The sequence below is a fragment of the Gopherus evgoodei genome, chromosome 19 (genome assembly GCF_007399415.2).
Source record: "Gopherus evgoodei ecotype Sinaloan lineage chromosome 19, rGopEvg1_v1.p, whole genome shotgun sequence".
NCBI lineage: Eukaryota > Metazoa > Chordata > Testudines > Testudinidae > Gopherus > Gopherus evgoodei.
In genome coordinates this window covers 21900498-21917078 of record NC_044340.1, presented here as the reverse complement: position 1 = coordinate 21917078, position 16581 = coordinate 21900498, and the positions used below count along the sequence as shown (strand labels likewise).

Below are 16581 nucleotides of genomic sequence, written 5' to 3'. Positions count from 1 at the left end.
ATCCCCCTTGCTGGACAGCTGTCCACAGACTCACATCCCTGGCCACCCAAAGGGATCTATTTCCTCAAGGCTGGGCAGGACAAGGAGCTCCAAACGAGCACTTTCCTCTGTCACAGGGACAGCAGGGCATCATGGGTGCATTCACAGCCCATGCATTAGAAGCTATGGAGAGAGGTTTATTTCTAATGGCATCTCCTCCCTGAGAGGCTCCAGGGTCAAACACACTAGATACAGTGATGTGCTATGGAGAACAGTCTTGCATTCCTGCAGCAACTGTCCCCCAGGTACTCCACACACACTGCAGATGGTACGGACAATATGGGCAATGGCCAGGGCAGTTCCCACACCTGGGGAAGGCAGCAGCTGTTTACAATGCACACGGCAACGGCACACACCTCAGAACCCTGTTTCCAGTGTAATCTCTTAGGGGATTTAGGGAAGCGAGTGCCCTGGAGAATGAACATTCCTGGGCTCCTGGAGACTGTGTCAGGGGAGTATTAAGTGCCAGGCTGAGTCAATCTTGCCGGGTCTCATTATTTTGTACCTGATGCCACCCCCACCTGACAAAGCACCAGTCGTCACCTGCCAAGTGCCCCTTCAATCAGGGACACTGTCATATCCACCTTCTTCCCAGATAGCGTTACTCCCAGCTGATTCAAGGCATTGGTTCCTAAATGGAACCCTTTACCTTAAAAAAAGGGATCTCAGGCACTGAACCTTGCCTTAGTCACAGGGCCGCCCAGAGGATTCCAGGGGCCTGGGGCCGTCAGCGGCAGGCGGCTATGGTGGACCTCCCACAGGCGTGCCTGTGGAGGCTCCACTGCTCCCACGGCTCCGGTGGAGCATCCGCAGGCGTGCCTGCGGGAGGTCCACCAGAGCCACGGGACCGGCAAGCGGCAGGGCGCCCCCTGCGTGGCGAAATGTCTAGAGCTGGCCCTGTTCAGCAGCGGGGGGCCCCCACCGCGGGTCTTTGGGGCACTTCGGCAGTGGGTCCCGGAATGGAAGGGCCCCCCGCCGCCAAATTACCGCCAAAGACCTGGTTGCACTTCGGTGGCAGGTCCCGCTTTGGCGGTAATTCACTGGCGGGGGGTCCTTCCGCCCTGGAGCGGAAGGACCCCCCCGCCGGCGAAGACCGGGAGCGGAAGAAGCTCCAGGGCCTGGGCCCCATAAGAGTTTTCCGGGCCCCCCGGAGCGAGTGAAGGACCCCGCTTCGGGGGCCCCGAAAAACTCTCGTGGGGGCTCCTGCGGAGCCTGGGGCAAATTGCCCCTCTTGCCCCCCCTCTGGGCGGCCCTGCTTAGTCAAACCCTACCCTTGCAGTCTGAGGCCAAGGACAGAGAGGTGAGCTGTGCTGCCCTGTCCCCAGACACATGGCTGGGTGCTGGACAGCCTCCTGGGAATACAGACCAGACGCTCCATGAGCTTCCACAAGGGACAGCTCAGTAGCCAGCAGCCATCTTTGGTTGTTTTGGCCCTGGCTGCAGAAGCGACCCCCTAAGGTAAGCAGTGCAGTCAATAGGTGCCTCCCTGATCCCATTACCTGTGCAGAGACTTCTGCCCAGCAACTACCATCTGGCTTGCCCCAGCACACCATCCAGTAGCAAGGGGAGGGGTTTTGCTACACAATCTCTTTGAACCACCCTGGACTGGCCCCCTTCACTGGCTACGCATGGACAAAAGAAGAGACAGATGCACTGGGCAAACCCCACTCTTCTCATAGACTCATAGATTCATAGGTCAGAAGGGACCAATCTGATCATCTAGTCTGACCTCCTGCATAAGGCAGGCCACAGAACCCCACCCATCCATTTTTATAACAACCCCTATCCCAGGACCGAGTTATTGAAATCCTCAAAATTGGTTTGAAGACCTCAAGCTGCAGAGAAACCACCAGCAAGCGACCCGTGCCCCACGCTGCAGGGGAAGGCGAAAAACCTCCAGGGCCCCTGCCAATCCGCCCTGGAGGAAAATTCCTTCTCGACCCCAAATATGGCGATCAGCTAAACCCTGAGCATGTGGGCAAGACTCACCAGCCAGCACCCAAGAAGGAATTCTCTGCAGTAACTCAGTTCCCATTCCATCCAACATCTCCCCGCAGACCATTGAGCAGACCTATCTGGTGGTAATCCAAGATCAATTGCCCAAATTAACAATCCTATCATAACATCCCCTCCATATACTTATCAAGCTTTGTCTTAAAGCCAGGAAAGTCTTTTGCCCCCACTACTTCCCTCGGAAGGCTGTTCCAGAACTTCACTCCCCTAATGGTTAGAAACCTTCATCTAATTTCAAGTCTAAACTTCCTAATATCCAGTTTATACCCATTCGTCCTCGTGCCTACATTAGTACTAAACTTAAATAATTCCTCTCCCTCCCTAACGTTAACCCCCCTGATATATTTATATAGAGCAAGCATATCCCCCTGCAGCCTTCTTTTGGCCAGGCTAAACAAGCCAAGCTCTTTGAGTCTCCTTTCATAAGGCAGTTTTTCCATTCCTCGGATCATCCTTGTAGCCCGTCTCTGAACCTGTTCCAGTTTGAATTCATCCTTCTTGAACATGGGACACCAGAACTGCACACAGTATTCCAGATGGGGTCTCACCAACGCCTTGTATAACGGTACTAACACCTCCTTATCCTTGCAGGAAATACCCCACCTGATGCATCCCAAAATCGCATTTGCTTTTTTAACAGCCGTATCACATTGGCGACTCATAGTCATCCTGCTATCAACCACTATCCCAAGGTCCTTCTCCTCCTCTGTCGCTTCCAACTGATGCGCCCCCAACGTATATCCAACATTCTTATTATTAATTCCTAAATGCATAGCCTTGCACTTTTCACTATTGTATTTCATCCTATTTCTATTACTCCAGTTTACAAGGTGGTTCAGATCTTCCTGAATAGTATCCCTGTCTTTCTCCGTGTTAGCAATACCCCCCAGCTTCGTGTCATCCGCAAACTTTATTAGCACATTCCCGCTCTTTGTGCCAAGGTCAGTAATAAAAAAGGTTAAATAAGATCGGTCCCAAAACCGATCCTTGAGGGACTCCACTAGTGACCTCCTTCCAGCCTGACAGTTCACCTTTCAATACGACCCTCTGGAGTCTCCCCTTTAACCAGTTCCTTATCCACCTTACAACTTTCATATTCATTCCCATCTTTTCCAATTTGACTAACAGTTCCCCGTGCGGAACCGTGTCGAATGCCTTACTGAAATCTAGGTAAATTATATCTACCGCATTTCCTTTATCTAAGTAATCCATCATCTTCTCAAAGAAGGAGATCAGATTGGTTTGACATGATCTACCTTTACTAAATCCGTGTTGCAATTCGTCCCAATTACCATTGACCTCTATGTCCTTAACTACTTTCTCCCTTAAAATTTTTTCCAAGACCTTACATACTACAGACGTCAAGCTAACAGGCCTATAATTACCTGGATCACTTTTATTCCCTTTCTTAAAAATAGGAACTACATTAGCAATCCTCCAGTCATACGGCACAACCCCCGAGTTTATCAATTGCTTAAAAATTCTCGCTAACGGGCTCGCAATTTCACGTGCCAGTTCCTTTAATATCCTCGGATGGAGATTGTCCGGGCCCTCCGACTTCGTCTCATTGAGCTGTTCAAGTACGGCCTCTACCTCAGTTGCGGTAATATCCACTTCCATATCCACATTCCCGTTTATCATCCCTCCATCATCGCAAGGTTCCTCACTAGTCTTATTAAAAACTGAAGCAAAGTACTTGTTTAGATGTTGGGCCATGCCTAGGTTATCCTTAACCTCCATTCCACCCTCAGTGTATAGCGGCCCCACTTCTTCTTTCTTTGTTTTCTTCCTATTTATGTGGCTGTAGAACCTTTTACTATTGGTTTTGATTCCCTTTGCAAGGTCCAGTTCAATGCAGCTTTTAGCCTTCCTCACTTTATCCCTACATGTCCTGACCTCACCAAGGTAGCTTTCCTTACTGATCCTGCCTTTCTTCCACTCCCTGTAAGCTTTCTGCTTTTGTCTAATCCCCTCTCTGAGTTGCTTGCTCATCCAGTTTGGCCTACAACTCCTGCCCATGGTTTTTTCCTCCTTTCTTGGGATGCAGGCTTCCGACAGTCTCCGCAGCTGCGACTTAAAGTAACTGCCTAGTCTATAAAAACTCTGTCCCATGGCCTAAATATGGGGCCTAAGTGCCCGCAAGACCTCCCATCTGCCAAGAGCCTTGGAACATTATCTGCACAATACATGCAATGCAATTAAAAGGGCCCAGGCAGCTAACTACTTCGGCACGAAGCTGGAGTCCCAGCCTGGCATCCCCCAGAGAGCATACGGTCAAATCCTGAGGGCCTCCATTTAGAGAAGAGGCCTTGAAGTCCTATACATACAGGTCAGACTGTGCCAGTCAATACCCTGTAGGTTCACACTGCATCCTGTACATGGAGACTTAATAATACAACCCACAGGCTTTGCAGATTTACAGTTCACCCCACATAAATGCAGACTACTTAGCTTCATAACCTGCCAGCACTGTCCTGACTTAAAGCCATTAGGTTCCCTGTCCTGTTATGATGGTTAATTGCACATTGGCTTCTGCAAAATCCAGCTATCTGCATTCAGAAGCAGAAAGGGTCTGGGTTTGAAAACACTGTAAGTCCAAGGCCCTATGCAAAGAATACACCAGCCCGTACTGCAACTGTCTGGGCTCCCTGGTATCTGGGTGCAGGTCTGGGCTTGGAAAGAGTCAGACTCAAAACTTCACCGAGGGTACAAAAAATCCCAGGTCACTGTGACAGCAAGTATGTATAGTGCCAGTGAGGTGAGTGGAGAGACTAGAGAGCTCTCCAATGATGTATACACCATCCAGTGCCATGTGGTCGGTGTACCAGTATGTGGCACAGCGGGGTCAGGCCCACAGTGGTGTGTGAAAGCACAGGCCAGAGCTCCAGAGCAAGGAGGATCCCAGACTCTATGCATCCTGGGGAGTGCAAGGCTGAAGCAACCCAGCAGCCAATGCCACAAGCCCCTCGGCCATCAACAGAGCACTCCGCTCTCTCTCCTATCCTGTGGAGGGCACTGTGGTTGGCTTCCTGTCTCCCCTTCACAAATCCCTGTAAGGCATTTGAGGGGGTACAGGGCCTATAGGTAACATACACAAGGCAAGAGCTTTCCAGGCTCTGTAGCAAGCTACAAGCCCGGGGCTCACCAGTGAGTGCCTTACTCTGACCACTAATTATGCCCCCTGCCATGGATGTGTAGTGGTGTTACAGCAGGAACTGCAATGTGATTGCTCCTATAAAGCAGCGTGTCAGCTGGAGCAGAGGGAGAGGGAACAGGGGTCACTGCAACCAGTGCCTCCCCCTCAGCAAACACCACTCTGACCGGGAGTGAGGGCCACAGCAGCCCCCCAGGGGTCCAGCAAACTTGCCAGACACGATGTGAAACTGGAGGGGACCAGGATACAGTTTGCAGATAATAGCATCTGAGCTTACAGCTGTGATGAATGATGGTCAAAGACGCAGCAACTAACTCCTCAACTGAGGATGCTGTGCTGAGGGGAGCCGGCAAGGGTCACGTGCAGAATCTTACCCAGCTGCTCAGCAGACTAATGAGTGGGGCAGTCCTACCACTGTATATGGCAGCCGGCCATATACAGCATGTGAATCTGAGGTCAGCAGGGCAGAAAGGGCCCAGGAATCAAATCCCACAGGGAATGGATTGACCAGCACAGCTCAGACCATGTATCCAGTTAGTTTGGTGTCCTGCCTCCCATGGTGCACAGGGGGGAGGCAAATCAGTCCAGCATGCAGCTGGCCAACAGTACCATGTGGGATGGCAGCTCCTTCCTGACACTCTCAAGGACCAACTGATGCTCTGAGACCTGATCAGCCTTAGTCTAAGTCAAAGCAACTGAACTAGCATCACAGTAACCAGTTCCAGCAAGACCAAGAGCCTCTTCCCAGCTGCTGCAAGGGGCTTGGATAAACCGGATATTCCTAAACATCCAGTGTTTTACCCACTGTGGCACTACCTGTGCTCCTCAGAATGGGCAACAGTATCAACGAGCAGGGACTGAAGACGACCTCACTTCTCCCTCCAACATTCAGTGCTCCCCCTTGCCTTAGAGCTCAGCGTCTATCCATAGTGCTTCCCCCACTACGCCCCATCTCCGACTCCTTACCAGGCCCCACTTCCGTCCCATGCCCTACCCCCCACCAGACCCCCTCCCATCCTGTCCCTCTCACCAGGCGCTCCATCTCCTGCTCACGCAGCCGCTCCTCGCGCTGGCGGCGGTGATACTCCAGCAGGTCATCCTCATTGTCGCTGATCTCAGTGATGCTGTTCTTGCGCTCCCTCGTACTCACAGGCAGATGCAGATCTCCTGACAGCTTCCTCTGTACCCGGGGGCTCTGACGGGGTGAGGGAACAACCAGCGATCCCAGGCTGTATGCAGTGCTGAGGGTGATGCCAAAGCTGGGTTTACGCTGGGAGGCAAGTTCTGCCTGGAAGATGGGTGAGGAGCTCCTGGTTCTCAAATTCTTCCCCATCAAGGAGGACGAGGAGAAGTCTTCATGCCTCTCCAGGGGCCTGGCTGCCTTGCGCCGGATGCGAGGGCTCTCAGGTACCTCCTTGGCCAGCTTGGTCTGCTGTGAGGGACTCTCTTGGGGGGTCCTTGCTTGGGGAGACAAGGCAGAGGGCAGGGGTGCTGCCCGGCGAGACAGGGAAGGGCTGAGGGGAGGCAAATCCCTCATGCTCTCCACGCTCCTTCTGCCCATTCTGGGACTCTCAGGGGGCTGCAGAGCGCGGCTGTCCTGATTTACATGGATGAAACCCACAGTCTCCAGGGGCTGGAAGACTCTTGTCAACGCCTGCCGGGAGGGGCTGGAGGCCAGGTGTCTGTCAATGCCAGGGGGCTCCCTGCCCTCCCTGAAGGGGCTAGGTGGACGCTCTTGAAGAGCCACAATTTTCAACCTCTGAGAAGACGGTGACTGAAATTTGGGTGCTAGTCGGGGGCTGCTGGGGATGTTGGTAGGCTGAGCCTGGGGGCTCCCTGTTACATAGTCACTTGGGCTTACAGACACCAGGGGCACATGCTGGTTAGGATGGCCCGGCTGTGTGCTCTCAGCAGCTCTCCAGGTACTGGAGAAGGCTGAAAGCCCAGGGCCTTCAGGGTGCAGGGCTCTCTGGCAAGGCTTGGGGCTCAGGGGAACGCCATGCACTGCCCTCCTTTGCATCTTGGGACTCTCTGCAAGCTGTGTCCCACTTGTGCCTGTGGTGCTGTTCCTCAGGTCCAGGCTGGAGCCCCCACCCGGAGGTCGAAGTGGCCGCTGCTGTGGGGGCTGCATGGCATGGTTGTAGCTGGAAGATCTCACTGGTACCACTGGGGGGATGGGCGGCCCCTGCTCCTGGCTACTGGGAGAGTGACTAGTGTAGCTGCCACTGCTGGCTGGGGATGAAACCGGGGAGAAGGGTGGGGATGCGTTGTCATAGCTGGAGCCCACAGACATGGCCCCAGGGCTCAAGGGTGGGGACAAGAAGTAGTGCCCACCACCATTCACTACTGAGGACACAGGGGACTGGGCATTGGCAGAGAGTTTTCTCCTGGGAGAGCTCGAGTCCTCCATCACCAAAGAGTCCATGATGTCTTGCAGGTCCTTCTCAATAGAGCTGACCAGGGAACTGTGGCTGGGCCGGGGCCTCACTCCCTGCCCCTTATGGACATCATTCAGAGACAGCTGGTGGTTGCCGTTCACGAGACTCTCTGATTCTGCCAGAGGGAAAGACAGGAGCACCCGTTAGCCAAGGAGACAGCACCATTAACCTCACAGCCCAACCTATGCCAAACCCCTCCACTCAACCAGGCCATGTAGGTAGAGACAGGCCAGAACCAGCCTGTGCTAGGGAGCAAACATTCAGCTCCTGCTCCTGTTTCTAAGGCAGGACGGCCCAAGCACTGTCCCACAAAACCCCAGCTGCAAGTCAGTTCTGGAGACTCCAGAGGAACCACGACAGCCCAGGGCCTGCTCTCCAAGAGGCTGGTGGTGGAGGAACCAATGGCCACCAAAGCCTGGTGGATCGGTCTGGGCTCTATCTGTGGACCTGCCTACCTCTCCTCCATAGGGAACCGCTATTTACTGCTACCACAGCCAACCTCACCACAGCCACGACATGAGGCCACATGGGGAAGGGAAGGGATGGGAGCCAGTTTCAAATCACTCTTCTCTTCCACAGGAAACATTCCAGCAGGAAGCTACCAGTAGGAGGTGCCCACACAAGAGATTTCCACCTCCCAATCTTCCTTTTCTCCTCGCTTCCAACATTACAGAATACCCCACAGAAGTTCTAATTGCTCTGAACCAGCACTTTGCACTCTGGAGGAGGGCGAAGCCACACTGCCAGGGCTGGTGCAACCATTTAGGCGGACTAGGTGGTTGCCTAGGGCACCGAGATTTGAGGGCGCCAAAAAGCGCCCCCCAATTTTTTTTTAAATGGTTGAGCAGCTGCTGCTGCTGGGACAGAGAGGGAGTCTGAGCTGCTGGCGGCAGCCGGCAGCCCAGGGTGTCCCCTGGGTCAGGGCGCCGCCGGGGCAGCTGGCAGTCCAGGGGGTCCCCTAGGTCAGGGCGCCGCCGCGGCAGCTGGCAGTCCAGGGGGTCCCCTGGGTCAGGGCGCCGCCAGGGCAGCCGGCAGCCCAGGGGGTCCGAAGGGGGCGGCAGGCAGCTCCTGTGGAGCTACCGCATTTGTGCCTGCGGTTGGTTGGCTGCTCACGCGACTCCGGTGGACCTCCCGCAGACACTACTGCGGCAGCACCACCGGAGCCGCGGGACCAGCGCACGGGGCGGCGAAATTGCCGTTCACCTAGGGCGCTCAAACCCCTAGCGCCGGTCCTGTACACTGCTGGTGTGTGCTGCACATACATGCTGGCTGGAATGCTAAGCACAGTAGGAAGTGGTGCCAGCAATGCAAAGGGGAACACCCACAGCTCCATTAGACAGGATAAGAGCTATTAACCCTTCAATTTCTAAGCATGAGAACTAGGTTTCAGAAGACCTTTTCCTATAGTCAGGCTATTCCATACTTGGCCATTAGAGGGATACACGCACTGAAGCACCTGGGACTGGCCTCTTTGGGAGGGGAGAGGAGAGACAGGAAAGGAAGCACTAGAAAGACACAGTCTGAGACAGCTTGGCAATGTCCATGCTCCTTTGAGTGCTCTTCTTCAAGCCAGTGCCACAGCATGGGCTTGCTGCAGGTGCCATCTTCCGGATGTGACCCTTGCAGAGGCCCTGACTACCTGGAGCCATTAGGAGTCCAGGGCACACCTCAGAAGAAAAGGAATATTAACAACAGACCTAGCTAAAGTCCACCTCCTTAAATTCCTCCTGCAGCTTCAGTAATATACAAGAGTCTTTTTCATCTCTTACCTGGAGCTACTTTGTACAGAACAGTTGCTTTAATAACAGGTCCTGGGACCTCTACTGGATCTTTTCTTTTATGAAACTCAAGCACACAGGGCTGTGCTGAACTGTCCCCCCTAACCCTGCTCCACTCCCCCTTGGGGTTCAGGGTAAGCCATGCCCTTATGAAGTATTGTTATCTCCCATGCTGATCATCTCCTTGGAGCTCAGGTGCCCGGGGATTATCTTCCAGTAACTATCAGGGTGTCCCACTAGCCTTATTGCCCAGGCAACTGAAATTTGATAGCTCTTTCCAGCACACAGACTGCAAAGCCCTGTGATGCTAATGCATCCTCTTCCTGGCTCTGCCTGTGGCATCACTGGCATGCTGGGAGTTGGGCAGGGAACAGCTGCATATACCTCACCTCATCCTACAGATGGGACTGCCTGTTGTGCCTTCCCTGTCCACATAACAATCAGTCCCTGGGGCCGCCTGACTTTTCCTCTGGAGTCTTGTAGACAAAACTGAACCAGCAGTGCAGGGAGAGAAGAGAGCCAACTCCAGACATGTCATGTGGTTAAGCATCTGCCTCCCACTCAGAAGGGAGGAGGTGCAGCCTCCTCCAGAGCACCCGACAGCAGCAGCCGGGGTGCAGAGCACTTCCAATTTCACCCTCCCAGCTAAAATGCCACTATTCCCTGCTTCTCTGAGGCTGAGTCAACACCCCCTTTCCTTCCCCAGCTGCCATCACGGTCTGGGGAAGAAAGAACATGTAAGACCTGCAAAATCAGACATCCAGGCAGACTGGAGGGAGGGGCAGCTGCTCCCTGGGTGGGATTTCGGGATGGAGCCTCTGGGGGTTTGTCTTGGGGATTCAAAGAGTTTCAGGGACAAAAAGGGGGGAAAGACTAAGAGAATTAAATGATTTGATTGAATGTCCCTTAGAAACAATTTACTAACCAGCATGGAGCCAGCTCCTGCCATAACCTTTGACCAGGGTCTAGAATTTGAACTATACAACATGTCTCTAAACAGTGGCAAGAACGCTAAGCTGGGGAGGCGGGGGGGAGCATGTGTCAGTCATAAACCAGACCAGGCCACACACTTGCCTCAGGACGTGGGGGATAAATGTAAAGCGGGTCCCCCCACAGTTCCTGCCACTTGGCTCTGAACTAACACTCCTCCCCAAGCCCCTGAAGCTGAAGTTGTGTTGGCCCTCAATGCCTCAGGACACTAAGGTTCTCAGCAGGTGGCAAATGGCCAATTCCTTTGCTAAACAAGTGAGGGGTTATCAGCTCCTTACTCAATAAACTGCAGGGTGTATTGACACTTCTGGCGCCCATTAAACTGGCCCTGTAGGACACGTGAGAACTATCCATGGCACAGTATCTCAAGGTCCCAAATGCTGGCCTCTCAGAACCTGAGCTTCCCACAGGACCAGGCTCGGAGAAGCAATAGCACTCAATTAACCATTTATGCTCATTCCTAGGATAGATCCTCATCAGCAGATGAGTTCAGACGTCTTCCCTCTTTTGGGGCAAACACTGCACATGTGAGCTGGCCAAAAGCTGCCTGGTGACTTTGCACGTCCTGAGTACCAGCTCCCCCTTCCCATACAGCTTCCTGGGGCTGGGGTGAGCCACGTCTGGAGGCAATTCCCTCCAAGGGCAGAGCCACCCCAAAAGCAGCTGCTGCACCCTGCCTCGGAGCATCTCCAAACACTCTGCAAACACTAATTAATTAAGCCACAACCTCAGGGCACCTTTCCAGCTCTAACACTCCCAGCAGCAACCAGCAAAAACAGCAGAGGGAAAAAAAACAGCCAAGTAGGTCACAAGCTTCTAGGGTGCCTCCCTTCTAGCCACACAAGCCTTCGATTGCCTGCTGATACCCAAATGATTGACAGACCAACCTTCCTGTCTCCACTCGACTTCTACAGGACCAATAATGGCCACTTCAGTCATTCTAGCTGTGAAGACAACATGGTCAAGGAGTTAGATCAGGATGCCTGACTCAAGAGCTCCCGGGTGCTATTCCTGGCTCTGCCACTCACCTACTGGGTGACTGTGAGCTAATCCCTTCCCCTTGTAGTGCCACAGCATCCCAGTCTCTACACGGCACTCATCTGGGAAGCACCAATTTCTGCTTGCAGAGCTAGCTGGGACCCCTGGATGGCCAATGCCCAACTACCTGTCTGAGCTGGCAGAAGGCAGCTGGCTGGCTTGATGGAGAAAGTATGGCTCTTGTCTGAAGCCACACAAATGTCCAGCTGAAACCAGACTGCTCTGGTCTGCAGCATTTGTCAGACACGGTTAGATCCCAGCCGGGATTGAGAGTGGCTGGGTTTTTTTCCCTTTAATAAATGAAAAGAATCATGAAGGGGAAGGATGGAGAAGCCATAATAATACTGCCAGAGCGATAACCCAATCAGGGGCACTTACGGTCTGGCTTTCTGGAAGACTAGACAGACTCACGGCACGAGTGGCTCACAGTGAGTGCTGAATTAATGGGCAAAGCCATGGTCTTATGGTCAGTTACTGTAAGAGCAGGGATTGATTGGCAGGTTAATCTGCTCATCCGTTCCAGGCAGACCAAAGCTCAACTTATTTCCATTAAATCAGCTCTTCCGCAGATACAAGATTCCTGACCACATCTGTCTGCAGAATTATTTCATAGGAGTAAATTTTTGTTATTATAATAACAATGTGCACTTGGTCTGAAGATCCCAAAGCACCTCACAGACATCCTGCAGCCTCACAATCCTTTTATCATTAGCTCTATTCTATACCTGTGTGAGTGATTTGCCCAAGGTCACCATGCAAGGCAGTGACAGAGCTGGGAACAGAACCCACGAGTCTTGACCCCGAACTCTCATCACCTGGAGGAGAGACATGCAAGCCAATTTCAGTCAGTCAAGTATTCCTGAATCGAGGGACAATGCAAATGACTGTACAAGAAAGGGAACAGAGACAGAGGTCACACAGGAAAGACAGCACTTCCCATTTGCAACAGGCAGGCCAAGAAAACCTGACACCAACTTTCCCTTGGTAATTCCCTCTGTGCCAGTCAGCTTGCCCAATTCAGCTAACCACCAGCAACAGCCTGACATGCCTCCAAATTCTATTGCAGTGCACGCAAAGGGATCTCCATACCTTAAACAAACACCAAATTCTCTGTGCTTCTCATCTGAAAGCACTAGCCTTTTGTTTCAGCTTGTGTGATCGACCAATGCTTAAAACACCAACACATCTGTCACTGGGGAGAACAAATCAAGAACAGCAACAAGCTGGACTGTGCCAGATCCCTGCCCAGAAAAGTGAGACCAGATAATATTTTGCCATAGTGACATGGGTAAAACAAAGGCAGACTTCCACCAAATTGAGAACCAGGTGCAAACTGGGAGCCTCAAAGCATGGTCAGAACCCAGAAAGAAGCAACTGTGCAGTTAGCAGAACAGAGGAGAGACTGAGACACAAATACATTCCATCCCACATCCTAAATATGAGGGAGTGCAAGGAAGCGATTTCCTCAAATAAGCGGAATCAGAAGAGATGTCTCATTGCAGAGGGACAAGGAAAATCTGACCATGGGAGACAGAACAATACAGCAGAGCCATCTGCCACCAGCTGAGGAATGACACATGCCTGGCCCAGGGGATCAAGCCCCAGACACTGGGAGTGATCCTATCCTGTGGGGAGCAGACCTGCCCAGCAAACACCTGAGCAGCCTAGCTTTTTTGCACAGCCTGTCCTGCCAATAAAAGCTAATTGAATAAAACTGTGTCAATTCCTTCCTTCAACTGTAGGTATGGCCTTGGCTCCCCAGTTACTTAGCTATGGTGGCAGGGAAGGAAGTGCTGGGGCTGATGGGTCACAGAATTTCTGGGTCTGCAGCACATGCTCAGCCTGCAATAAGCAGCATCACAGGTTTGCCCGTATCAGGTCTATGCTATGCAGTCAGCAAAGCCCAACACCTCTGCATCAGAATCATTCCTGCTGGCAAAGTGGCTGGATTGTCCTAAAAGTGAAAGCCAGTAAGAGCACTGCCCTCTACTGATCTCAAGACAGCAAATTCTCAGCATATCCCCTCTCTCCAAGGCACTGGATGTGGGAAGATACTGACCAGGATATCTGGGTCAGAATGAGACATTCTCTGAAGAACAGGGGAGGCCAAGAATCTCCCAGTTTCCCCTTAGAGGGGCATGGCACTGATACCCAAAGGTTATGCAGGACATAAAAGACCCAGCAGGGTGGACCGATTTAAAACAAAGTGATTTAAATTACCAATTTTAATCATGCTTTAAATCAGCATGCAGGAAACCTTGATTTAAATAACTGATTTTAATCTTGCTTTGCATTTGTACTTTTTAGTTATTTTCATAAAGAGATGTTGATTCTCATTGTTGGTAAACATTAAAACATGTTGATTTGCAACTAAATACAGCCTGTACACTGAAATCTGTTGCTTCTTTTTGCTCACCAGGGGGATATGCTATATCTATACACATTTATTTAAGCAATCGTATAGCTTAAACATTTATTCAAATTCTTACTTTTTACATTTTTATTAAGCAGATGACTAATTTTTTACTTGTGATTTGGTTCAGTTTGGATGGAAATTCAAATTCAGTTAAAAATGCATAAAAGCAGCTTCTTAATTTAGTTATTATTAATTTAAAAACTACCTTAAATGTGCTGGATATAAAATAAAAAAAAAGTTTATCAGAATATGTTTTGTATTTAAAATTAACTTATTGAACAAAAATAGTACTTAGGGAATTGAACCAATTTTTCTGGTCTTCCAAGATTTTAGAATGAGTAGATCTCAAACCTCTCATACCTAGTTTTATTAATAGATTGAAAGAGGAAAACAAGCTTTCCTGCTTTTTCAACTCCAATTGGTTTTCGAACTTTGACTGAACTAGTTATTGAATTGAAATAGTTGAGTAAACTGAAAAAAATATTTTCTTTGCACCTGCAGAAAAGATACTGCTATTGAAAGCTGGTTCAGCACTTCAATAAACTCTGGTTCCAGGTGCTTAGCCAGTGACTTCCTGTTCAGAGGCTGACTTTCTTCAAAACTTCACAGCAAATATGTACTGCTTAATATTTTTTATTCAATTTAAATGATTTTAATAAATTACAGTAAGTTTAGGCCTTAACGTAGGTTGGTCATAATTTCACATTTATATTTAAATAAGTTTATTTTTAAAAATAAAACCGTTTCTAATTTAAATACAAAAATCTGATTTTTTTGGATAAAAAATAAAGCTACCAATTTCCAGGCCCTTCTCTTCATACAACCTGTTCTGTCCCTATGTCTCCTCAGTGCCCAGCACCATCCATAGTCATCAGGGATACAAACACATGCTAGCAAAGGACATTGCAGAGCCCTCTCTTCAAAATATCACAGCAAGGTTGGCTACAGGACAGGTAAGGACCAGCCTTTAGCTTGAAGACCATTTTCAGAGGTGAATCAGACCAGCTCTCTTTGAAAAGCATCTGAGCGTGCTGAAACCACAGCAAGCCTGAATCCAGATGGCACCCTGGCTGACTGCAGTGTTGTGATTTGCGCCTCAGGACCAGCACTCACTGCAGAGGCAGTCAAGGGACAGAAATCAAATTACTTAAGAAAAGTGAATTCAGTTCTGCCTGGAGCCCTTGGTTGACATCAAACAGGCTCTGCTGGATGTAGCCAATGGGAACCCATGACAATTCCCCACTCTCATCCTAGGCTGACTCCTGTGTATGCACGGAATGGATACTTCTATGCCACAGACCAAAATGCCATAGTGAAAAGTTTTGAGATTGCCCAAGTAAAGTGTAAGGCCCACCCTCTCTAATTTCCACCCAGGCATGGTTCCTGGCCCTCCTGGGGTGTGCGCGCTAGGGGCCATGTACATTAGACAGCCCAGATATGCGCTCAAGACCGGCATGCAGGAAATAATTGCCTAGAAAGTATGTGCACACACCCCACAGAAAAACATGGGGTTCCAGAAGCCCTGACACACTAATTGGCTCCACATGCTCCCTTCCCTCGCATGCTAGCAGGTTAACAGCAGCACGTGGTCACACACACACACACACACACTCTCCCTCTCTCTCGTGGGTATCAAGCTACCCCATGTAGATTACTGCCAGGCTTGTGACACAGGCTGTCTCCTCTCCTTGCGCATCACCCTAGCTAGTTTGACACGGCCAATGAGAGAGCCTGAGATGCTGCAGCTAGCTGCCCACTCCTCCATGCAAACAGCTAATGCCTTCTGTTCTACAGTCCCAAACACAACCCTGGGGCTGCTAATATCTGCAAAGGGGAAGATGACATTCTGAATTAAGCTCTGGCCCCCTGACACCTGGGGTTTAGGAACTGTGTGTGACTGTACAGCATGAGCAATCTGAGGTCCCTGCAGTGCTGCATTCTTAGGGAGTAGAACCCAAGCCTCTCCTGATGGGAGTGGGTCTCAGAGGACAAGTGGGGTGGGCAAAAAGGAAAGAGACTCCTCTCTTGTGAGCTTTGGTAAAGAGAGTGTGGGCCAAATTCTGTCCTGGCTGTGCATGGACAGCAGGGGAGAAGGGCAGAGAAGGCTCTGCCCTATCTGTGTGCTTCCTCTTCCTGGGGGCTATGTCTGAAGATTGCCTATAGCCCCAAAGGGCCATTTTGGCAGCCAGGAATAGCCAGAGCACAGCAACATCCTGGCCACAACACCATGCCAGGAGCTGCAGGGGAGGTATGGAGTGGTAATGGAAGCTCTGCACAGCCTGAGAAGGTGCATGGAGACAGCACATAGCCACTGGCCTGGATCAAAGCAAGGCCCATCTAGCCTGGTCTTCCATCAATAGTCAGTGGCAGCAGAGGAGGAGAACAGCCACAGAAGGTGAAGGAGACTTGCACTCCATGGAGAAAAGTAACGATGAACCTCTGGGCTGAAGAAACAGCCTTTGAATCTTGCATTTATTCGCCCTTACAGACAAGGGCTGCCTGCAGCTCTCCCACCCAGCTCCAGGAGGGTTCCCTGCTTTCGACACATCAGATGAGGCTTGTGACCTTGTGTTTTATGCTGTTCTGAGGGCTAAAAGGTCTCTGGAATCTGCCCTGCGACCAGGAGAGCTGGTGTGAAATGCCAGCCAGGTCCTGTGTTCAGCCAAGAGTTCACTCAGGAGCTGCTACAATTAAACTCTTTGGAGACACGTATTA

At 51.0% G+C, this 16581-nt stretch overlaps 1 protein-coding gene across 10 annotated transcripts in view; it reads right to left on the bottom strand.

The window, feature by feature from the left end:
* Window positions 1-16581, bottom strand: part of PHLDB1 (pleckstrin homology like domain family B member 1) — a 109512-nt gene that overhangs the window by 46982 nt on the left and 45949 nt on the right. For all 10 annotated transcript variants that reach the window (XM_030538286.1, XM_030538287.1, XM_030538290.1 and 7 more), the window contains one exon: window positions 6237-7759. In XM_030538286.1, coding sequence (XP_030394146.1) covers window positions 6237-7759 — 1523 coding nt within the window. The remainder of the gene's footprint in view (window positions 1-6236; window positions 7760-16581) is intronic.